The sequence below is a fragment of the Pogona vitticeps genome, chromosome 3 (genome assembly GCF_051106095.1).
Source record: "Pogona vitticeps strain Pit_001003342236 chromosome 3, PviZW2.1, whole genome shotgun sequence".
Lineage (NCBI taxonomy): Eukaryota > Metazoa > Chordata > Lepidosauria > Squamata > Agamidae > Pogona > Pogona vitticeps.
In genome coordinates, this window is record NC_135785.1 from 161,815,188 (window position 1) to 161,839,937 (window position 24,750).

General features: G+C 39.4%; 1 protein-coding gene across 7 annotated transcripts in view; it reads left to right on the plus strand.

Moving 5' to 3' along the window:
- TPP2 (tripeptidyl peptidase 2) overlaps positions 1-24,750 on the plus strand; it is a 52,010-nt gene that overhangs the window by 12,058 nt on the left and 15,202 nt on the right. For 4 of the 7 annotated variants that reach the window (XR_013544065.1, XR_013544066.1, XM_020795555.3 and 1 more), the window contains exons 8-23: positions 553-629; positions 1,927-2,054; positions 3,077-3,176; positions 3,970-4,118; positions 4,246-4,361; positions 5,708-5,876; positions 6,049-6,206; positions 6,763-6,839; positions 7,683-7,789; positions 8,351-8,505; positions 10,507-10,623; positions 11,815-11,915; positions 14,253-14,349; positions 14,575-14,712; positions 16,006-16,250; positions 17,879-17,957. Coding sequence is in view for 4 of the 7 variants with exons in the window: in XM_020795555.3 (XP_020651214.3) it covers positions 553-629; positions 1,927-2,054; positions 3,077-3,176; positions 3,970-4,118; positions 4,246-4,361; positions 5,708-5,876; positions 6,049-6,206; positions 6,763-6,839; positions 7,683-7,789; positions 8,351-8,505; positions 10,507-10,623; positions 11,815-11,915; positions 14,253-14,349; positions 14,575-14,712; positions 16,006-16,250; positions 17,879-17,957 (2,013 nt within the window). In the remaining 3 variants the exon portion in view is untranslated. Of the gene's footprint in view, positions 1-552; positions 630-1,926; positions 2,055-3,076; positions 3,177-3,969; positions 4,119-4,245; positions 4,362-5,707; positions 5,877-6,048; positions 6,207-6,762; positions 6,840-7,682; positions 7,790-8,350; positions 8,506-10,506; positions 10,624-11,814; positions 11,916-14,252; positions 14,350-14,574; positions 14,713-16,005; positions 16,251-17,878; positions 17,958-19,935; positions 19,975-24,750 lie in introns of all 7 variants that reach the window. The other 3 variants (XR_013544064.1, XM_020795558.3, XM_020795554.3) reach the window with 1 other exon arrangement.

Genomic DNA, 24,750 nt, shown 5'->3' on the forward strand with positions numbered 1-24,750 from the left:
CCCGCACTGTTCAGTTTCAGCTTCTTATCCAGCAAGTGCTATATAAGAAGTGCTAAGATATTCTACATTTGCAAGATGTAGAGAAGCAGCCTGAGTGGTGCTTCAGTCACTGTGGTATCTGCTATATTTGCTAAACCCTCCAGGTTGTCTTTTCATTGCAGTATACAGTATGGGAAGGGAAGTAATCATGGGGTGGAAGGTTTAGCAATGCAGCAGCTACAGGGCACTGGGAATGAAAAAGGACAGAGGCCAAGCAAAAGGCTGCACTGCTCTAGGCTTGAAGAGGAATGTTCACCACATTCTGATCCCTCTTCTAAAAGATTGCTGTGTGCTTGAGGAAGCTTTTGTGGTTTTGAATCCATGCTGTTCTAGAAATTCTGTCTTCAAAGTACCATGACACTTTTGTTCCATTAATAGTAAATGAAACAGTCATACCTGTTTCTAAAAAAAAACAATCTCATACCCACTGTAGATTTGCTAGTACTGTCTAGTAGCTCAGTTTAACTAATCATTTTTGTCATATGCATTGCTTACTGTTTGACTCTTCAACAGATGATAGAAACAATAAAATACAAGTGTGACCTTGTCAACTATAGTTATGGAGAAGCAACTCACTGGCCAAATGCTGGGTGAGTAGACTACTTTTTTGTGTCCTTTTCCCCCGAGGAATGGCCAACCTGTTCAGTTGCAAATAGCGGTTTCAGTGCCTAGTTCTTTGGATGTTGCATTCTGATTCAAGCACAGGACTATTGTGCTTAGATTAGGATGATTAGAGTCCATGTGAGTCTTGGTGAAAAAGTTGTATACAGTACTGTACTATAATATCAAGGAACCTGGGAGACCTGGGGGAGTATTTCACAACTTTTGCTCATAAGAACCTCAAAGATGTACTAGATTAGGTCTCTCTTGTCCAGTGTTCTTGTTTCCACAGTGGCCAGCCAGATGTCTGCTGGAGGTCCTCAAGTAGGATGTAAACTTAATAGCATCTTCCTTCTACTTACTAGTAACAAATACTTAGAGGCCTGCTGCCTCTGATCCTGAAGATAATATATGTCCTATCCAGACTAGTATATTTGATAGCCTTTATTCTTATGCATAAATTTAACTTAATATCCTTTTACAACTATTCAAGTTGGTGGCTATCACTATGGTCCAAATGTTGCTGGATTGTAATTGAAATTAACTCTGACTAATAGCCATTCTGACTTAAGATAGTGTGGACTATAGTGCAGCAATATGTGGGGATAATTATGAGCTAAGAAATTAAGGAAAGATCTATAGTAAATGAGCAGGCATTGACAATACAGTAGTTTCCCCTATGCATTAGACACATTAGCTAACCACAGAAACAGAAGAAAACTGCAAGAGTATTCATTTGATAGGATATCTTGAAGACTGTGGTTGACAGTGCTGTTGAAGCACACTGTTGTCCATTGTCTGGAAATTCTCTCGGAAGGAATGACACCTTTGTGTTTCATTTTAAGCAGTGCCCCTTTTTCTTGCCAACTGATTTGTAGTCTTTATTTTGCTTCATTTCCCAAACTAGTCTGTGATGTCCAGGCTTCGTACTTCACTTACTTGAACAACGTACTGAGTAGAGGTTTTGGCTATATTCCTTAAGACTTCTTAATTCATTGGGCCAGGTTGTTCATCAGCTATGACTTTTTTGAAACTCTATGGGAACCCCTGCTGATTCTGCAGCCTAGAGTGATATGCTGCTTTGTAAATGGAATTTATTGTCAAAAAGTTGGACAATATGTGGTAAATAACAAAGCTGGCCAGTTGCCTCATGGTGTGTTGTTCAAGAAGTCTCATGCATGTGGAGATCTCTAATGAAATCTTTTAGGAATATTTTTGCAGGTTGTAGGTGTAATAGAAATAGAAGGAATTCTTCAATCAGTTTTTGTTCTCTTGCATCTCTTCTAGGAGAATATGTGAAGTAATTAATGAAGCAGTATGGAAACATAATGTAATCTATGTTTCAAGTGCTGGGAACAATGGTCCTTGTTTGTCTACTGTTGGATGTCCAGGTGGAACTACATGTAGTGTGATTGGCAAGTATTTTGATTTATGTAATAAGCTTCATAAGAATCAAGTTACAATTTTTATTGAGGCTAGAAGTAAACTTGAATAATGAAATATAAACAGAGTAGAGATCTGACTAGTCTAGCACCTTGTTCCCATAGTAATCAGTAAATGGGAACCCCATAAACTGAACATGAGTGCAGTAGGATCCTTCTGCTCATGTTCCACAGGAACTGATATTCACTGGTTTACTAGCTCTGATGTTGGAGTAATGTAGCCATCCCGACTAGAACTATTTTCCTATCCTCATCCTCCATGAACTTCTCTAATCCTGAAATGGGCAATCCTTGCTACATCTTGTGATGGCAGATTATTGAAACTATGTGGTATGTGAAAAAGCACATCTTATTGTAGCGATCAGATTTGAGTGTGTCAAGGAAGTGGAGAGCAGTATCTTTAATAGGCTAGACTCTGTCTAGGCATGCATTTGGGGGAGACGGTAGCATTTAATCATACTCAAAATAAGCTGGTAGTTGTGGCTGAACAGTAGTTGATGTGATGTGTTTTCTTTGTTCAGTCTCAATGCAGATTTCATCTGCAAAAGTAGTGCATGATACTGGTTATATGATACTCGTTATATGATACATGATACTGATTTCAACAAGGTCCTTCTTGACGGCAAAGGTGTTAACAAAATATTATATGTAACTGTTGTATAAGTAAAACTTCTGAACACATGTTCAAGAAGTTCAGCATTTGCTAGCAAATCTTATTTCTTTGTTACTGAGGCAGTCTAAAGGAAATGGATCAAATTGAAGAGAAGTCTTAGAACTGTTTATGTTGAATAGGGAGGGAGAAATAAGGAGGATTAGTATTGGGATGTTTCAGTTACTTTGACTTCCAGTGTTCTGGCATAAGGAAATTGGAACAGTTTATCTAATGTTTTGCATCCTCACATCATAACCATAGCTAATTAAGATTGGTAAGGAGAACTTTGAGGACTATTGTAGTTGTATATGATGGCTCAGACATGTGCCAAATAATTTTATAGGTGTTGGTGCTTATGTATCACCTGACATGATGGTTGCTGAGTACTCACTGAGAGAGAAGCTACCTGCAAATCAGTACACTTGGTCATCTCGGGGGCCTAGGTAAGTGATGATTCACCTTGCACTATTTGTGTTATCGTCGTCATTTAGTCGTGTCCGACTCTTCGTGATCACATGGACCAGAGCACGCCAGGCCCTCCTATCTTCCACTGCCTCCCGGAGTTGTGTCAAATTCATGTTGGTTGCTTCGATGACAATGTCCAACCATCTCATCCTCTGTTGTCCCCTTCTCCTCTTGCCGTCACACTTTCCCAACATCAAGATCTTTTCCAAGGAGTCTTCTCTTCTCATGAGATGGCCAAAGTTCTGTAGCCTCAGCTTCAGGATCAGGATCTGTCCTTCCAATTCAGCGCATGTTAGCAATTTGGTCTCTAGTTCCTCTGCCCCTTCGGAATCCAGCTTGTACTTCTGGGAGTTCTCGGTCCACATACTGCTGAAGCATTTGTGTTATGCTCTAGGCCTAAATGGCTTCATGTAGTGCCAGGTTATGAGTTAGAAGCTATACATCCATATACATATCCTCAGACATGGAAAACCTTGTCTTCCTGCTAACTGAAGCTGGGGAATGAGATACATGGAGTGAGGGAAAGACTGCAGAATGAACAAAAGAGAGGGAACTGGATAGTGTAGGGGGTAACAGGTAAATTTAAATAGTTAAAATAAATAAACAATAAATACATTGTATTCGCGAAGGCTTTCATGGCCAGGATCTAATGGTTGTTGTGGGTTTTTTGGGCTTCTTGGCCACCTTCAGAACACGGCCAAGAAGCCCGAAAAACCCACAACAACCAATAAATACATTCTTACTGCATTTATCTGTTTGTCTCCATTTCAGTACTGATGGAGCCCTGGGAGTGAGTATCAGTGCCCCTGGAGGTGCTATTGCATCTGTCCCAAACTGGACCTTACGAGGGACGCAGCTTATGAACGGTACCTCAATGTCTTCACCTAATGCATGTGGTGGCATTGCGTTGGTACTGTCAGGTAATATGGAACACCACCCTTTCTTTAAATAAATTGTATGTATTTTTGAAACAGTATTCCATAATTCATTGAATCTACTAATAAGAAACATGTCTCTGAATTCTTCTTTTATATATAAATACTGCAGGTCTCAAGGCTAATAATGTGCATTACACTGTTCATTCCGTCAGGAGAGCTCTAGAAAATACTGCAACAAAAGTGGAAAACATACATGTATTTGCCCAGGGGCATGGTATTATTCAGGTAATAGAAGCTGACACTTGAAATAATTTGAATTATTGTCATGAGTGCTTCTGCACCAGTCTGCTAGGTCAGTTGAAAAATAAATTATTTTTATTGATGGCTGTTATGCTTAATGGCCCATTCTAGTATTTGTGCTCTATGTGCTTTTATTACTGCATCTGCCAAATTATACTTGGATTGTTTCCTGTTTTGCTTCCTTTTTCATTAGCCTGAAATAAAGTGACTTGCCAGCCAAGTACTGGAGTCCCAAAAAATGTCCTAAAACAATTAGCTGATTTGAAGTGTACTGAAGTCAGGAAAATGTGCCTAATACACATGTTGCTTGGATGCACTTGTTGTAGTGATTTTTCTATTAGCTTCTTTTTACTTTGTTGCATGTAAGTTGTTTCCTGTGGTCTTGTTTTATTTGTAGTACTTCTCAATGGTCTTTTTATACTCTTAACACCAAGTGAAGTGTTGTCCTGCAAATGCTTAAATGAAAATCCAGTTGAACATAGTAGGCGTATATCCATAAGATTGCAAAGGTGCCAGGATTTCTAAAAGATTCTTGTTGTTAAAATGTGTAATTCTATTGCATTTCTCACATTATGCCTCACAGAAAACATGAAAACCCTTTTTTCAGTGTCATGTTTTTTTGAAACTATTCAATAGCAGATTTTTAAAAAAGGATGCAGTTTGATAGCCGTCACAGTATTACAGAATTGAAGTACAGCAATTTAACATTTTTCTGAAAACAGCAGCACAAAAGGGTCAAATGGTAACATCAGTCCAGACATAAAATAACATCTGCTGTGCTAGTCAAGGTCAACAAAGCCATTCTATAAAAGAATATTTGCATCCTTCTTTTCAAAGGTTGCAGTGCCGTGGCCAAATGGTATTAGTAGTATGCATCCTATAGGGGCTCTAGTGAATGGCATGGCTTGGTATCTACCTGCCAGATTTGTAATGGGAAGGGTTCTTCCAAAGAATTTGATCTATGGAAAATGTTTACCTTGTCTTTGAATAGTTCATTGGGTTTGTTTTTCTTCTTTCTCAAATTAGGCTGTGAAAGAGAATGCACTTTAAATACTTCCAGAAACACAGTACTACAAAACCCCACATTTAATGCTCTCCTGCCACCTTAGTCTTTATGTGCAAGATGGGGTCAAGTAGGATGTTTTGAAATATTTCTGAACAATGTTTTGTACTTAAAACATTGGAGCAAACAGTGTTTTGGGTCTACTGCAAAAATAATGATTTTTATGCGGACATGGGCTTCATAATCTGCTGAGAGGAATCAAGGAAAATCTTAACCTGCTTTCCAAAGCTTTAAACAAATTCCTTTTGACTGTGTTTTTTCTCAATAGGTTGATAAAGCCTATGACTACCTCATTCAGAATACATCATTTGCTAACAGTATCGGTTTCACTGTTAGTGTTGGCAACAACCGTGGTATCTACCTCAGAGATCCAGTTCAGGTAGCTGCACCTTCTGACCATGGTGTTGGCATAGAACCGTTCTTCCCTGAGAATACAGGTAAGAACACTTGTCTGATTTTTTTCCAGAGGTATGTAATAGGAAGGTATGAGCAAAGTTTTAAAAATTTGCCATACCAAAAAACTATAATACAAGATATTTTTTGAAAAATCTTTTCAAACCTGTTTAATAGTCAAGGATTCAAACTGAGTTTTGCACATTTTTGTTTCAGAAAATACTGACAGAATATCCCTCCAGTTGCATCTGGCTTTAACTTCAAGTGCATCCTGGGTTCAGTGCCCTACTCATCTGGAGCTCATGAATCAGTGTAGGCATATTAACATTCGTGTGGACCCACGTGGCCTACGAGAAGGAGTTCACTATACAGAGGTATTGTCTCCCATAGGTTTTGTTTGTTTGTTTGTCTGGTTTGTTTTTCTGATGTCACAGTTTTACTAATGAAAGCTTCATTTCCATTCTCTATGAGTCAGGTGTGTCAGGTTCTGTCGTTGATGGATAACTGTACTCCTCTAACCATCTCCTCTTAAAGACCTAGAGAGAGATCTGTTCCAGTGGTGCCTGCTATCTGACTTTGACTGGAACTGCTTCAAGGAGTTAGTTATATAGGGTGGGTTGGGAATTGCTGGTTTTTTGAGCTTTCAGCAGATGGGATTGAGGGAAAGGATTTGAGAAAGACCAATCAGTCTGAACTGTCAAGCCCCTGGACCATCCGTCAAACATCCCAGCTTATATGTTCAGAAAGAAATACTTATTTTTTTTTTTAAAAAAACGTTGAGTAATTTGAGTACTGAACTTAATGTTAGGCCTCATAGAAGTACAAAAATAATAACTTTAAACAATAAATATTGCTTACCTATATATTTTTTAACACCAAAGCTTATTTTTAAGCATAATGACTCAATTTTGTTGCATTTAACATTTTCAGGTGTGTGGTTATGAAATATCAATGCCTAATGCAGGTCCTTTGTTTAGAGTTCCAGTAACTGTGGTTAAAACGGCAAAGTAAGTGAGTTTCACATTATGAAAATGTTTTAAGCAATGTTTTGAAAGAGATCTGGCTTGTGTTTCTCTATGTAAGTTCCCAGTGCTTATAATAAACAGAAACTGGGTGTCTTACCTTCCTGTGCTTACCTTCGAGTGATATCGAGTGTAGTCTGCAGATTAAAGAACTGGGCTTGTATACAGTACAGGAAAACTGGATTTATGGCTATGGTGTGAAGTAGTCTCATATCTCAGCCTCACGCTAAGTTCCATAAAATGAGAAAAAACTCCTCTCAAGTGCTTTGTGAGTTAGTAGTAACAGTACAGAAGGAAGACTGTTGGTGAATCATAACCAAAGATCTCTGTTAGCTCAGAATGTTGTTTATCAACAGTGGCTGAGGTGATGAGTAACCTCCCCATTATACGTCCCCAACATCTGATATTCAGTAATAGTTGAAAGGAAAGCCTCTTTATGGTGTTTATATAATACTTTTGACATTTATATTTTATGAGGTGAGACATGAAGAAATAAAGACCACTGCTTGTTTTGTTTTGTTTTTGTATAAAAAAAAAAACAAGTGTCAAAAGCCAGCATTGTTAGCTATTTTCCATCAAGCTACAGCTTGGTTCATGAGTACACATGTAATTTTAACAAGTATCTTAAGCTCATTATGTCATGCAGAATCAGAGCCTGCTTTCAAAAGGGTTTTTTCCCCTTATGCATTTATAATAACACGGGTTGCTGGCCCAGGACCTCTTTAGCAATACATCTATTCCAGCTTGGAAGCAAGGTGGTTTTAAAACCCAGTCTATTTCTGTAAGAGTTTTCTGCACCTTCTAAAATACATTTTTTTCTATTCACAGGACAGATGAAGCTTCATGCTATGATCTCAAATTTACTGGTGTTCATTTTAAACCTGGTGAAATCCAAAGGCATTTTATTGAAGTTCCTTCTGGAGCAACATGGGCTGGTAAGATGAATAAATGTAAATTCTGTTGAAATCTTTGAGAAGCTTACTAGTAGAACAAATTGACATTTGTTAGTGGGAAATGCTTGTACAGTTTAGAGCCTTCTATGTTTTTTTCTTTGTCATTGTATTTAAATCTGAGTGAACAACTGTGATTTTCCAGGCATTGGACTGCACCTACCATCAGCCCTGGGCAGCGTATGGGTGCTGGAAGTTGAGTCCAATAACATATGTGGAGCCACAATTGCCCACCTTTGATCCAGATTATAGGTGTCATTCTTTGACTCAGTGCCTGCTTCAGACCTCTGTAGATACCATTGTATATATTAGCAAGTATTTATTATTTTATTTTATTTTATTTTATTTGTACCCCACCTATCTGGTCAATACGACCACTCTAGGCAGCTTCCAGACAGGTAAAAATACAAAATCATATACATATAGCAAAATAAAAAAGTTGCCTTGCTGGTATTTTAGTTCTTCTGGCTTACAGTAGCTACTTTCAGAGTAAATCTAAGGCCAGTATAGAAATAATCCTAAATTGTCCCTTTTCCTTTTGCCTAGAAGTAACAGTATGCTCATCATCATCAGATGTGACTGCCAAGTTTGTCCTCCATGCTGTTCAGCTAGTAAAGCAAAAGGCATACCGAAGCCATGAGTTCTACAAGTTTTCTTCAATACCAGAAAAAGGATCAATTACGGAAGCATTTCCTGTTTTAGTAAGTTGCCTTGAATTTTAAAAAGGAAGATAAATGCTGCTATATGCCATTCTCCAAAAATGAGACAATGTTGAAAAAGCAAGTATGATCTCTGGAGTAATGACCTGGTCAGAGGTATCAACGTAGATCCTTATTTTGATAGAAGAAATGTTAGAGGGTATTGGAGTAGATAATTTTCTCTCTCCGCACCCACAACTAGATACTCTCCTTCTCTCTAGTTCTTTGGAGCAGATATGTGAGTGGGTAGGAACTGCATGGGGAAGGGAGATCTATCACAGAGATCTTCTGATGTCCTTCTTCCACGGCTGCAAGGAGGTAATGAGATCCAGGCTATTGTTCACTGCTTAAATAAAATGGTCTGCCACAAAGTTTGATTACAAATATCCATTGAAATAAAGACTTAGATGATATCAGGTTCTCAAAAATATTGTACATTACTTCTGATGCTCACATTCATTTAACAGTACTAATAGGTCCAAAGGGTTTGTTCAATACTTTAGGTTAATGTAATGTTTCTCTGCTAGTGTATTGGGTTTCCTAGGGTAGAACTGGAGTTGGTCAGTGTTTGTGCAGATTATGAAATTGGATTATTCAGTGAGGGGAATTTCCATGCCAGGAACCATATACTGTAGACTGGATTAGGGTAGTCTGTGCTCCTCCAGACTGCACATTGCTCACCATCCTCAAGACTAAAATGAGGGGTAAAAGGGACTGCAATGAATGACTTCATTGAAACTTGTAGAAACCTCCTTGGGCTTAATCTGAAGCCATTTGTGTCGCCTAGTGTTTTCTTTAATGAATGAAGTAGACCCAGGGGATATAAAATTCTATTTCTTTGACATGCATAGAAAGCAAAGATAGCCATGTTCATCTGGACTTAGTTTTTAAGGACCAGCCCAAATGTCTCAGTGTTTGTTGTCACCAAGCTGGCATGTTTTCCAGAATTTTTCATCAGGCTGGGAGGAGATAGGACAAAATTTTTACAAGTTTGGAATGAGGACCAGATGCTGTGGTTTTGTTTTGGATCCAAACGTAATGGGAGCTTGCAGGCTGAATGAATTAGTCTCTGCCAGGTGCTGGTGGTATTGGATTACAGTATACCTAGATATTTCTGTAGGGTAATGTAAAACGCTTAGATATGCCTGATGTTCAACCTGTGAAGATAGCTTTTCCCCTAATTTATAAAAGTTTTTTTCTAACCACTGTGATTTGCAATGTTTAGATGAAGGCTTTGAATTTACAAACTATACTATAAGGTGAAAATTAATGTACTGTAGAATGAGTTCCATAGGTGGCTTGTTTAGCCTTGTATATCTCAAATGTTTATTTTGTTTACATTGTTGATTCCGTTGAGATTGTATAATGTATCAAGATGGTAATTAGTCTTCCAACAAGCTGAATACATGAATCAAACTTCTGCATACCCGTTTCAGTATACTGTTATTTCATTGGTCCCCTGTTACAAGAGACATATACGATTACCTTTCTAGCATTTTATGCAGTCGGTCTTTAAGAGGTCTCATAATTTATCAGAAAGATCGTATGCACACAAGTTTTATCAAATACATGGACCTGTGCCAGTCATTTGGAAATGTTATGCAATACTGCTAGTTACCCTGTTTCCCTGAAAATAAGACCTAACCTGATAATAAGCCCTCGTATGATTTTTCAGGATGCTCGCCATATAAGCCCTATCCCAAAAATAAGCCCCAGTTAATTGAAACCTTGCCGTCCACCATTGTGCGTAACCAGAAGATGACATGACTGTATTTGAATAAATGTAGATTGTTGTACAAGAAAAAAATAAAACATCCCCTGAAAATAAGCCCTAATGTGTTTTTGGAGCAAAAATTAATATAAGATCCTGTCTTATTTTTTGGGAAACACAGTATATATATGTCTTTTTAATAATTAATTTGAATCACAACAGTAGCCAAAATTGGAGAGATTTAATGAAGAATAAGAATCAACATATGTATCCATATTTCTTTTTTCACAAAGGGTGGAAAGACAATTGAATTCTGTATTGCCCGTTGGTGGGCAAGCCTCAATGATGTCAGCATTGATTACACAATTTCCTTCCATGGCATAGTTTGCACTGCTTCTCAGTTAAATATTGTAAGTATCATTCCCCATTATCTTTAGTTTGCTTTGGTACATATTGTGGTTAATTAAAAGAACCAAGAACATCGGAGAGCGATAGGGTGATCATAAGCAGTTCTGTAGTCCACGTATATATTTCATTTACTATGAACCATTGAGAAAACAATGAGGAGTCATGAAAGTGACCATTATTTTAAGAACCAGACACCTCTGTTATGCCTGAGAGACGAATTTCAAATAAGTTCTTGCAGAAGAGTTCATTGCATTGATGTATGGGGCTGAAGGCAATAGGTAAGACCAAACATAGTAGGATATTTTGATTTGGTGTTCTTCCTGCCAGTAATAAAGTCTTAGGGGAGAGTTTTTTAATAAAAAATTCAATTTGAGAGGGGAAAAAAGTGCAGAAGCTGGGACCAAATGGCAGCATTATGATGTAGGGCCCATCACCGTCTGATGGAACCAAAGAGAACCAGATTTAGTCGCAGGGCTTTAGGGACCCTACTTCTGCATTGCCTTTAGGAGAGTAGCATGATGGCTTATTAAACCTTAGCCTTACTGATTTGTTAAGAAGTCATGTAGTATATTTGCCATAGGTGGAAGGGAGTGCTATAGCGCCCCCTTTCTTTCTTTCTTTCTTTCTTTCTTTCTTTCTTTCTTTCTTTCTTTCTTTCTTTCTTTCTTTCTTTCTTTCTTTCTTTCTTTCTTTCTTTCTTTCTTTCTTTCTTTCTTTCTTTCTTTCTTTCTTTCTTTCTTTCTTTCTTTCTTTCTGGTTTTCCCTCATGTAGAGAACAAGTCTGAAGAAGAAAATTTCTGACACTTTCCGATTTTGTTACTTTTAATAATTCAAAATAGAAAACCCCTGAATTCAGCCTTTTAACTTCAGAATAAATATAGTAACCATAAATGTGCAATGTATTTTACTTGATTGTTTGTCCACACAAGTTCTTGTGATGCTAAGAAGCAGCATTATGCAGTTGTTATGGCTTCTAACCAGCTAATGTCTTGACTAAAATTCCTTTTTATGTAAACTAGGGGTCCTGATGTTCTGGACAACTCCTATAGTCACCTTTTGGCTATGCTGAGTGGGCTGATAGGATTTGTAGAGTCGTATCTTGTCTGTTCTGGTGTAAACATTTATACTGTGTCAGCAGAAAAGCACAGTCTTTAGCAGAAACTAAGTCTTCACAGATCTTTTTTTTTTCCTAGCATGCTTCTGAAGGCATTGTGCGCTTTGATGTTCTATCAACGCTGAGATATGAAGATATTGCTCCTTGCATAAATCTCAAAAATTGGGTTCAAACACTGAGGTACATTAGCCAATTTAGATTTTTAAAACTGGGTATTTCTGTGCTTTAGTATAAAATTGACAGGAACAATGAAAATAATATTCTTTAGGACTATCTGTTTGCCCTATATTGACTACATTGCAGGCTGGATTTTTTTTAAAAAGTTAAGAGAGATATGTAAGAATGGTGCTGACCCTTTTTTATGCTTGTCTTAGCTTTGTAAACATCTTGTGAAAAAGAATGATTTATATCGGAGCAGAGTAGTTAAATCAGTTATAAGGCTAAAGTAATGAGATTTGGAAAAACAAAATGAAAATCTGTAATTAAACACAAAGTAGAATCACAACATTTAAACTAAATGATATACAGTAGAATCTATAACTAAACAGAAATTATAGATTTGAGTTTTGCTCATGGGTTGTTAGTGGTACCATAATTATGTGTATAAATTCTTCTTTAGAGCTTTCTGCAAAACTGCAAGAGTGTGTATCATAGAGATATTTCAGTTAGACATTTCTTGCATTGCATTTTCTCTTTCCACCTATTTGAAAAATACTTTGTATATGCCATTGTTTTATAGAACTAGACTAAAATGTTTACTTTTGACAGTGACTCTCCATTGAGGTAGAGGTTAGCCGTTTGTTTACTGTTGCAAAAAATATTCAAAAGTTTGGCTGAAATCTAGTAGAAAGTTAGAATTGGAGTAGGCTCATTGAATAAGTGGGGATTTGTTGAGTTAACTCCTCCATAAGTACCATTGATTTACATGGTCCTAATCTAACTGATTTATTTTAGCACAGTAAATTGCAGTTGGAGTAGGCCCATTTAAATCAGTGGAACTTATGGAGGAGTTCACAAAATCCCCACTGATTCAGTGGGCCTACTCTCGTCCAATTTACTACACTAAACAAAATAATTTTGGCCTTAGTCTAATTAGTGTAGTAACTATTATTACTTTTTTATTTACTATTTTGACATGAGGCTGTCTTTTAGAGACAACTCTGATGTCCAGAAATTAGATGGGCAAGATACTTCATTAATACTATTTTGATTGGCTTTTTGTTGTTTGTTTCTTTCTGAGATCAGTTTAATTGGCTGGTGTTAGCTTTTAAAGCCATACATTTTAGATGCAGGTTGTTTAGAGACTCTTAATCAGCATGTCTGACCATTAAGAATCATATTCAGAGGTCCTACCCATTATCCAGTCAATTTGTGGGATAAAGTCAATATATGAAATGGTACCTTTAAGAAATATTAAAGAATGTTTCTGTTTAGAGTTCTGCCATGCTGGCTACCTTATTATTTTCAAACATCTTTTGACAACTTCTCTGGTTTCTAAAGATTTTCAGAGTGTAACTTGAATTTGTAAAGTTTTCTATCAGCTACTTTGAAATCTTGTATTTTCTATGTTTCCTTTACTTTATATTACTTGAAGTTTGGTGAACGTTTTTCTCTTATTTTTGTGTGCCACTGTGAAGACATTGAAGAGAGATATGTGTGAAAGGCTAAGCTCCCTTGGCTTATGATTTCTTCCTGGGAATGGTCTATCTGAGCCGCTCAAGCTGGATCTTGTCTGGGATAGGTCCCCAAGTTCTCTTGTTATTGCCTTCCAGTGGCACTCAAAATTTAAAGCCACAAATGGAGTCAACAATCTCAAGGGATTGAACCCCAGAGTTAAAACCAGCCCTGTTGAGTAGAACCGCTGCCACTCTAAATAATTCCATATTGGGACAAGGTGGTAGGGTAAATGTAAGTGCCAACTCTTCAGTCCACACTTTGAATAAACAGACATGTTATGGAGAAGATTTTATGTTTAGGGATAGAAAAATGCAGGATTAAAAAGAGGAATGTTTTTTGAAAAGAAAAAAAAAACAAATTAAGGAAACACCTTGGAATAACTACGGCAGAGAAAAAAAATATAAAGTCTTAACTAGCCTAAGCTTGTTGTATTGCAAATATAGTCAGGGCTTCTGAGCTCATGTAGACTCATGCAGAAACAGGCAGAAGGAGTGGACTGAACATCTACAGGCCCAAGGCCCAGGCAAGTTCTTCACTTGCCTATTTACATACTTTAACTCCTGGAGAAAGGTAGCTCTTTAGTATTAGGCACTAGTCAGAGTAACCTTATTTTGGTGGGGTTTTTTTGGGCAGAGGCCTTTCACAAGCTGGCACCCCAGCACCCCAACCACAGTTGAGTCTCAAACCCAGAATGGAAGGGTTTAGATTCCTAAGTCTGTTCACAGCCACTTTTATGTTTCTTCGCATAAAGGTGGTGTATAAATAATATATCTAAATTGTATCTTGACATTGCATTCTGAATTATCTCCTAATGCTCATCATTGTATTGCTGAATTATAGACCGCTGAGTACTAAAATAAAGCCACTAGGATCACGAGATGTTTTGCCAAATAATCGACAATTGTATGAGCTGATTTTGACATACAGCTTCCATCAGGTAAGTGAAATCTGAAACTGAGGTGCTCAAAGAGATAATGTTCCATAATGGCTGCCATTAACTTTCATCAACTAATAGTAAAATTATGAATTTAATATGCTGACAGAGGAGATTGTAGTGAAAAAATAAAGTGTCATTGTGATAAAATATAGATCTATCTTAAGGTGTCTGTACGAAGATTATTTTTCTTACTCAGTAATCTTCTTAATGCTCTGTTTTCTTCAGCCAAAGAGTGGGGAAGTTACACCAAGTTGTCCTCTGCTCTGTGAACTGTTGTATGAATCTGAATACGACAGCCAATTGTGGATTATCTTTGACCAGAATAAAAAACAGATGGGGTCAGGAGATGCCTATCCTCACCAGGTATGCAAAGATGTCGATGACAATACTTCCTTCATCTCTTCTGCTGCCTGTCTAGGCTCAGTCTGCAGTCTTTGCCACATATTAGCAAATGTCTCTGCATTTTATTTATTTATTTATTCAGCATTACTTACTTTTAAGTCAGCCTCAGCAGAATTCAACTGCTTAGCTGAGACCTTCATTCACTAGCTGATTTTTTTTTGCACACCTCTGTGTTGAGATATTATGGACAGTAGTTTATTAAATATTCTGAGCAGTGGTTTAGGTAAATAAAACGGTGTCCATGGACAAGCTGTGTAGCTCCAAATGGTTTAATCTAAATGAATCAGGAGGGGGAACCAGGATTTGTCTTTCAGTACAGCTTTGTACTCATGGTAGATGTGCTTTGTGAAATAATTTGCTAAATAAGGAATATTTCTCCTTTCCCTCTACACTTGCTAAGCCCCACTTAGGTTTCTTAATTTTGGATTAGAAAAGTGGGGGTGTCTTATTCATGGGGGCATCTTATACATGGAAAAATACAGTATCTTGCTTTGCTTGAACTGGCACAGACACATCTGAACATTGAGTTCATGAATTATCCCAGTGCATCATTAATTTTTGGTTGCCAATCAATTTCCAAGAATACAGTGGTGCCTCACATCACAACGTTAATTCGTTCCAGCGAAATCGCTGTAGAATGAAAACGTTGTGATGTGATTTTTAAAAGCCCATAGAAACGCATTAAATCCAGATTAATGCATTCCTAGGGGCTTGAAACTCACCATCCAGCGAAGATCCTCCATAGCGCGGCCGTTTTCACTGCCTGTGCAGCGAAAACACAGCAGGTGCCCATTTTGTTTACCCGGCGGCCATTTTGAAACTGCCAATCAGCTGTTTAAAAAATCATCACTTTGCAAAAAGTTCATTGTGATGTGATTTCGTCGTCAAATGGAGCGCCCGTCTTGTGGGGCACCACTGTAATTCAAGATGCTGTCTCTGACTCCAAAGGGGGGGGGTTAGTTTAGTAGAGGGTATAGTTTAGGGTTTTTTATTCCTTTTTTTCCTGTTTTTGTTTTCTGTATGTTAAATTTAAATAAAAAATAAAAAAGATGCTGTTTTTAATATATAAAGTCTGAAGCGGCTTGAGTCCAAGCTGTCTCAGGGATCACCTCTGCCTTTACGAGCCTGCGTAGGTGTTAAAATCATTGTGGAAACCTTTCTCTGAATCTTACCATCCTCTCAGAACTGCTTTTAAAAGCTCTATTTTGTGAAGTGTGTATATTTCATGGCCTAAAGAAGTTCTGTTTTCTCTAGTATTCAGTGAAACTGGAGAAAGGAGATTATACAGTTCGGCTACAGATCCGTCATGAGCAGAGCAGTGAACTTGATCGTCTCAAAGATCTTCCATTTATCATCTCTCATAGACTGTCTAGTGCACTGAGTTTAGATATTTATGAAAGCCATAGCCAAGCTCTTCTAGGGAAAAAGAAGGCGAACAGCATGTCCTTGCCACCGAAACACAGCCAGCCCTTTTTTGTTACATCTTTACCAGATGACAAGTAAGTCATGCCCTTTTTCTAGCATGTGCATTTCCAGCATTTTAAACTGTTCTGAATGTTCAATACTAGGTATGAAAGTAGGTTCCCTTCTTTTCTCTGCTTGGTGCCAACCTGTTCTCCGATTCTGTCTTTTTAGGAGACAACTCTTTCAAATAGAATTGGCGAAGTGTTGCCATCCACTTCCTTTCTAGATCCAGTCATTCTTCTGGAGCAGCTTAGATCACAGATCTACTCTGTTTCTGCATAATTGGTCACCTTGGTGGATGACCTGCACCGTGAACTGGGCAGGATAATGTGTCCCTGTTAGTTCTGTTGGATCTGTCAGGGAAGGGTATTAGAAGTACTGTTTCATAGTGGTTCCAGTTCTTTGTGGAGGGCCAAACTCAGAAAGTGGTGCTGATGGAACCCTGTTAGACATCCTGGCCATTGACTTGAGACATTTCCCAGGGTTCAGTTCTGGTCTCCATGCTGTTTGACATGTACATGAAACTGCTGGGAGAGGTTGTGTGGAATTTTGGATTTTGATGTCATCAGTATGCGGATGAGAAACAGATCAGTCCTCCTTTCTGTTTGATTCCAAGAAAGGTGTTCTTCGCCTAGACCAGTGGTTCTTAACCTGGGCGATAATACCCCCCAGGGGGCGATTTCATTTTTCAGGGGGGTGGTAGAACGAAAAGGGGCGGTGTGGGGGTGCTTGAGCAGAAGGGGGCGGTAGGGGGGCGCTGGAGCAACCCAAAACTGTGAAGATGGCTGCAGCCTTTTTACAATGTGCATGAATATATATTTTCCTCCAATCTTAATTTAGTTTCAGAGTTTTCGTCTTGAAATTTTTAGTTCCTGCATTTAATGTTTCTTTTTGCGTCTTAAAATTTGCTCGCAACTAAATCATTAAATGTTACTTTTTGAGGGCATTTCATTTTCTTGGAATTGAATTTTGTTATCAGGGGTCATTGAATTTGTGTCTTAAATAAATAAATAAATAAATAAATAAATAAATAAATAAATAAATAAATAAATAAATAAATAAATAAATAAATAAATAAATATGAAATCATCACCGCAGGGAGGAGGGCGATGATAACTTCCTCAATGGCTCAAGGGGGCGTTTCTTTCAAAAAGGTTAAGAACCACTGGCCTAGACCAGTCCATTTTCAATAATGCTGGATGAGGGCAAACAGACAAAACAGAGGGTGCTCCTGGTCAGCCAGAAGGTAGCTCAAGACATAGGGATTCAGCCTGCACTAATTACACTGTCCTTGAAAAATCAGGTCTGCAACTTGAATATAGTCATGGATTAAACTCTGTGCTTTGATACACAGTTTAAACTGGCGCGCTATCTGCCCTCCTTTCTTGATAAGTCTGATCTGGCTATCGTGATACATCCCTTGGTTACTTCTCCTCTGGACCACTGTAGTGTAGGACTTGTGTTGGTGTTCAAGGTTCAGGTTTATAAATTTTGCTGCAGTACAGCCAAACATACTTGCATGCCCAGTTGGGTAACAGCCTGTCACATTTTCCGGTCTCCCTGCTCTTTATATGATGTATCAGGATTTTGTAACATTTTTATGTGTGGAGGAAGCTGTATAGCACTTAATCTTCATTGTGGTCTATATTATTTCCTTTGCTAGAGTGCCTAAAGGAGCAGGTCCAGGTTGTTACCTTGGAGGATCACTGACCCTTTCAAAGACAGAGCTTGGAAAGAAAGCGGTGAGTAAAAAAAATTACATCTCTCAAAAGCTTCTGTATGTGGGAGGGGAAAGAACCCAGGAGTCACTCTGATTGCCTAACCCTTTTGATGAAAATATTTGAATTAATTTGACCTTCAGTTTTGTTACCTGTACTTTTTACTATTGTTGCAATAACGAGTGTAGTTTCTACTTTATCAAATGCTCTCAACACATGTCTTTTTACAGGCTTTGAAATATTTTGTCTACTTTATCCCAAACCATATTCCTGCATTTCACTTCCTGCAAAACATTATATGCTATTTAGCACCCACTGAAGAACACAAAGTAATGTCTCTTTCTGTCAGCCCTTAGAGATTGTCAGCTTCCAATATATTTATTTTATTTATTAGTTTTATTTATATGCCGCATTTCATTATATCTACTTTGCCTTACATATAATGTGAAGCTGTTAAAATGATGTCCCTTCTTGCTATGTAGAGAACTAGGAGGATTACATTGGACCTTAAATTAATTTTTAATGTGAAGGATTCAAGCCAGTTAACATTGAATTAAAGATGGCTGTACTATAGTAGAACTTGCTGGGTTATACCCAAACCTGTGATTGCAAAACACTAAGTAATTTTTAGACTAACTTGTTTAGTATTTAATTCATTTTAAAAGAGTTCCTTCATTCATATTTTAAAAGTAATTGTGATTAGTAAACATTGTTATAAATCCTTTCATGCCAAAATGTTATATAGTCATCCAAATGATTCTTCTACAATAAGATTGTAGGTACCATAGTTGAATAAGAAGTTTTCATAAGAAGTAAACTTTATTTAATAGAATGGAACTTTTTTTTACTTTCATATATTATTGAATATCTCTTCTAATCATCTTTCATCCCATTAGCCATGCTGGCAGTAGCTGTTGGGACTTGCATTCTGACAGCATGTGATGAACCATATGTTCCCCAGTTCTGGCTAAATATATGTAAGGGAGTTCAGAAACTTTCAGCAGGTGTTTTAGTTTATTTTAGACATTTCACTGGCTCTTCAGAAGATCTGGGAGGTCTTTCCAGTGGGAACTTATAAAAGTTTGTCAAGCCAAGTGTTTTAAAAACCACTTGGCAATTTCATATTGGAGTTGAAATTTTGCTGTGCAAAAGACCCGGTCCTCTATGTATTTGTGGAAAGGGAATAAGGGAACTAGTTGAATCTGCTGTCCACTGAGTCATGCAGTGTCAAAAAAGTGACATATGATATCAAGTCTGGAAAAAGAGACTTTGAAGAAGTTCCACTGGAATTAGGAAGGATGCAACCCCTGTCCCCAGGATACCTCCTATTTGCTCCCCAAAAGGTGCTCCAGAAGACTGGGAACTCATTTGCCAAACAGCAAACTAGAGAGGCAAGTCAGGTCGAAAATTGCTTTTATACCTACATACGCATATTTGAAGGAATTAAACTTGATGAACATTATTTTGTTTAACATAGCTGAGCAGGTTATCTTATGTCTCGTTTTATGTGTATTGGTTTGATGTGAAAGAATCTGAGTAGTTACATTAATGCAACAATGAAAGGAGAATAAATTTTAGCTTAGTGGTGAGTAGATCTGTGTACATTGTCAAGAGGCTGGATACATTAAGAGAGTTCATGTTGGCTTTATTTGATTAGAGATTTTGCATGGTCATGCAGTAGTGTGTTTGTGCACAGCACACTGAAGAGTACACAGTGTTCTTTTATTCCTGTGGTCTGTTAAGTTATAAACTTAGTTTAACTAGTTTTGTAAAGGATTTAATATTTGCCTGCTTGGTTTACAAAACAGCATCCTACGTACACAGGGATATTTTAATTGTATTTTTGAAAGCTTAAAATATTATTCTTTGTAACTATGATTTAATGGAAACAAGATGTTGCATTTCAGATCTCTTAGTAGGGAGAAAACTGTAATAGAAGGAGGTGTCTCCATTCTATATAGTTCACGGATGTTTTCTTACAGTATGTTATTCTAACTCCCAGGGGCAGTCTGCAGCAAAGCGACAAGGAAAGTTTAAAAAGGTACTGAATGTCAGTTTTTGAAAGATGTACTTAAGACTTTGTGCATATGACTTAAAGTATAATACCTAGCTATATCTTTGTGTCTTCAGTTGCCTTTCTACAGCTAAATAAATCATAAACATCAGTGACACTTCTTCACTAGAATAGTAACATATCATAGCAGTGGTTCTTCATCGTGGTCTTCTGTGAATGCACACAAAAGGGTTAACCCAGCACCAGCGTTGGTCCTCTCGGAACATTCTCGAGCTTTAAGAGAAAAGTAACAAGTGTAAGGCTGCCTATACTGCGCATGCTCCGCCCACCCAAGCCTCAGTTCCATTTTTCCGCCTAGCTGTTTGGAACCTCTCGCTTCGAGCTCTGTTCTATTTCCCAAAATTCGAATCCTGTTTTTTTCGACTCGGACTGGACATCTACCTTGATAGAATTCTATATCCCTTGATGCGGACTGGTTTTTTAGACTTCGCTATTGTTTTTTTTTTCCCCTCAACTTGGCTGCCTCGGTTTTTCCTACTTTTCCCCCCGCTCCGTAACGGCTCCCCATAGACTTTACAGCTTATGCCGTCTGGCCCATTCAGCCATTGCGTGGTCTGGTCCAGGAAGATTCCCCATCAAGACCCACATGATCGTTGCCTTTTTTGTTTAGGTGAAGCCCACCTCACAAAGTCTTGCAGACATTGTAAAACTTTCACGAAGGCAGTGCTGAAGGCAAGGCAGCAGTGTCTTAAGTACCATCTGTGGGAATCTACCCTGTCAGCCACTAAGCCATCGGATTCAGAAATGGTCTCACCGTCTGCAACACCCAGGTCTGAGGCGAATGCTTCCCCTCAGCCTGGTCCATCGAAGCCTTCAGCCAAACAAACTAAAAAATCGGGTCCCTCTAAGAAGTCTGCTGCTAAGACGAAGACGGATTCTGCCCCTTCAAAACCTGCAAAATAAAGTAAGGGGAAACCTCCTGTCAAGTCCAAGGAACCTGTTATGCAGCTTCCCCCACTCTCAGAGTCCCTTCCATCTCCCATCTTAGAGGATTTGTCGAGGGACCGAGAATCCTTGTCAGAGGCAGCCCCTTCGCTCCCTCCTCGACAAGTTGAGCCGTCTGTGCCACTAGGCGTCTCTTCACCGATGCCGAGTCAGCTCGTTGGCACGACCACGGGTTTGACTTCTGCCCCACAGAGCCCATCTTCTCATGGGCGGGGATCTCTGGCTCCATCGATCTCAACACCTCCTTCGAGGTCGAGATCGCCGCGGAAAAAGCGGTCTTCAAAGAGGAAGCACCGTTCTTCGACCTGATGCCGAAGCAAGCATCGACGTCAGCAGCGCTCCTTATCCTCTTCGACCGACTCAGAGACGCCCGACGTTGACGTTGTCCCAGTTCCTCCAGCTCCTCTTCAACTTCGACCAACCGACGTCGGAAACACAAGCGGATCAAATATGTTTATTTGTCATCCTCCTCGGACTCACCTCGACATCAACATCGATGCTGAGAAACAGAAAGAGATCCAGCCACAGCCAGTCGTGCCTATCTATCTCATCAGCGGTTCCTCTTCCTACTACTATGCCTCAAACACAACCTTCGACGTTGAACGTTAGGCTCGCCGTCGACAAACCACCACGCAAAACTAAGAGGGATGTCTTTTCCTCTGACCCTGACAAGGTGTCCTCAGTCCTGTCCTCCAATTCTGACCAGGACTTGCCTGCACAGCCCTGCCAAGGTGGTCTTCCAGAAGGGGAAGTGGTTGGATCAGACCTAGGTGATGCCCACACTTCTTCACCGTCTGAAGACTTTTCATCCTACTCTTAGATGTTATCGAGATTGGCAAGGCCTCTCAAACTAGAACTTGATCACCCTACACCTCCTACGGAAGACCTCATCTTTGGTGATATCGAGGTCTCCACCGGCAAGTCTTACCTTTGTCCCAATTATTATGGACATCATCAAAGAGTATTGGGAACAACCATTCAACACACCTTCACTACCTCGCCGGACAGAACATTTCTATCGTGTCCATGGTTCTGATACTAAATTTCTACTCAAACACCCGATCCCTAATTCTCTAATTGTAGAAAGAAGTTGCACCAAGCCCACTTGTAAATCTCATGTCACTCTAACCAATAAAGAGGGAAAAAAGCTTGAAATTATTGACAGAAAAATTTACTCTTTAATTTCCTTTCTGCTGAAAGTGATTAATTATCAAACTGCCCTAGGAGCATATCAGAAACGGCTCTGGCTAAAGATTTTGCCTGGACTCAAGCTCATTCCAGAGGAAGTGAGACAAAGTTTCCTAAATTTTTATGAAGAGGCTTAGACTGTGTCTAAGCACCAGAAGTTGTCAACTAGACACGCCGCAGAAGCCGCTGCCAGAGTCTTCATGTCTGCTGTCACCCTTCGCAGGCATGCTTGGCTCAGAGCTGCCAACATACTGGATGATGTGAAAAACAAGGTAGAGATCCTCTCCTTTGACTCCACTGGTCTTTTCAACGAAAAGACGGATAGCCACCTGGAAGAACTCCACAAGGCTAAAAAGACAACTAAATCATATTCTATCCAACCACAACCTCGTTACCATAAGTATCAATGGCGTAAGTCTTACGCCCAATATCAACAATCATCACAACAATTCAATCCATATAGAAACTTATCTCAACAGAGATCCTCTCAGGCTTCTTCTTCCGTGCCCAGCTATCGATCCCAGCAGTCTCAGCGTAGGCAGTCCTATAAGCCACCTGCCAAAAAAATCCACACAGTATCTTTGACTCTCCCATAAGCTGTTCACCAAACGCAAATGCTACAAGACTTCTACCATTTCTCTCAAACTGGATCACCATCACAAACGACTCCTGGGTTCTAAATATCATCGAACACGGCTACCGTCTAGAATTTATAGAGTTACCTCCCTTAGGGTATGTAAGTCATATGTCTTTCGACGTCGCTCTCGAAGAGGAAATTCTGTCACTTCTACAAAAGGATGCCATCCAACCCGTCCCCATAACAGATCTAAGAAATGGATTCTACTCCAGGTACTTCGCCGTGTCAAAAAAGGATGGAGGAATAAGGCCAATTTTAGATCTAAGAATTCTAAACACTTACCTTCGTCCCCGGCATTTTCGCATGGTGACGCTGGAGTCTACTCTGCCCCTGTTAAAGAAAAACAATTGGTTCGTAGTCATAGATCTCAAAGACGCTTATTTTCATGTGACCATCCATCCACAGCATCACAAGTATCTGTGCTTCTTTTTTCAAGGAACCATTTACCAATTCCTGGCCCTCCCATTCGGACTCTCGACAGCTCCCAGGACTTTCACAAAGGTGATGGCACCGGTAGCAGCTTAGCTGCGCCTCAAGGGCATTCACATTTATCCTTACATAAATGATTGGTTACTGGTCTCTCAGTCCAAAAGACAGGCTCTCAAAAACACAACCTTCATCCTTCGATTACTTCCAAAGCTAGGACTTACCATCAACATGAAAAGGTCTCACCTCAGATCGTCCAAGGTGGTTCACTACATAGGTGCTGGCCTGGACGCAACCAGGGCACGAATCTTCCTGCCCAAAGAAAGAATTTAGAAAATTCAAAAGGCTGTAAGAAAATTTCAACCAAGAGCACGCATAACAGCGAAGCATGCACAGCATCTCTTGGGCCTCATGGCCTCGACCACCCCGGCCTTGTCTCTTGCGCGACTCAAACAACGATCTCTCCAGTCATGGTTTCTTGCACTTTTCAATCCCATGACAGACAGCCAACGCTTCGTGTGACTCCAGAGCTTGCCAGTCAGCTCCAATGGTGGACTTACCCTCCACACCTGAAGATCGGCAGACGCCAGCCCAATGGGCTGTGGAGCACATTGTGGCCAACACAAGGAGCATGCTCTCTGGTCCTCCCAGGAAATCAACATACACATCAACCATCTAGAGATGATAGCTGTCATAGAGGCACTTTGCGCTTTTCTTCCCATGGTGCAGGGTCGTGGTGTTCAGGTGATAACGGACACCACGACTATGTACTATATCAACAAACAAGGAGGGACTCGCTCACAATCTCTACTTTACCTTGCCATTCATCTCTGGGAGTGGTGCTACCAACATCATGTATGCACGGTAGCCATGCATATATCGACAACAGAAAATGCACTGGCAGACCATCTCAGCCGTCTCCCACATCAAACACACGAGTGGGAGCTCAACTCCCAAGTGTTCCACGAACTTTGTTACCTTTGGGGAACTCCCACTGTGGACATCTTCGTGTCTCATATCAATGCCAAGTGCATCACGTATGCATCCAGAGTGGGGCTGGGCAAGGACTCTCTGGGGGATGCATTCATGATACAGTGGAATCAAGGCCTTCTATATATCTTTCCTCCTCTTCCTCTAATACAGAGGGCTCTCGTGAAGCTTCGTTACTCACCGGCAGAAGCCATCTTCATAGCACCATACTGGCCTCGACAAGTATGGTTTCCAATGCTGATGAAAATGTTCTCCGAATTCAAGAGACTGCCAACATTACCCGATCTCTTGACATAGGATGCAGGCGCAGTGTTCCATCCAGATGTGGAAACCCTGCATCTGATTGCGTAGAGGAGCTCCCCAAGGTTAAGGAGGTGTTAGACCGAGCTAAGAAGCCGTCCACCACTTTGTTGTACAGTCATAAGTGGAAAGGTTTTCTTACATTTACTGAGGCTAAGGGTCTTGGACCATCCCCTGTGTCTCTTTCCAAGTTGTTGCAATACTTACGTTATCTGAGTCAATCGTTGTCTCTTCCTACCCTGTTTACTGAACCTGCA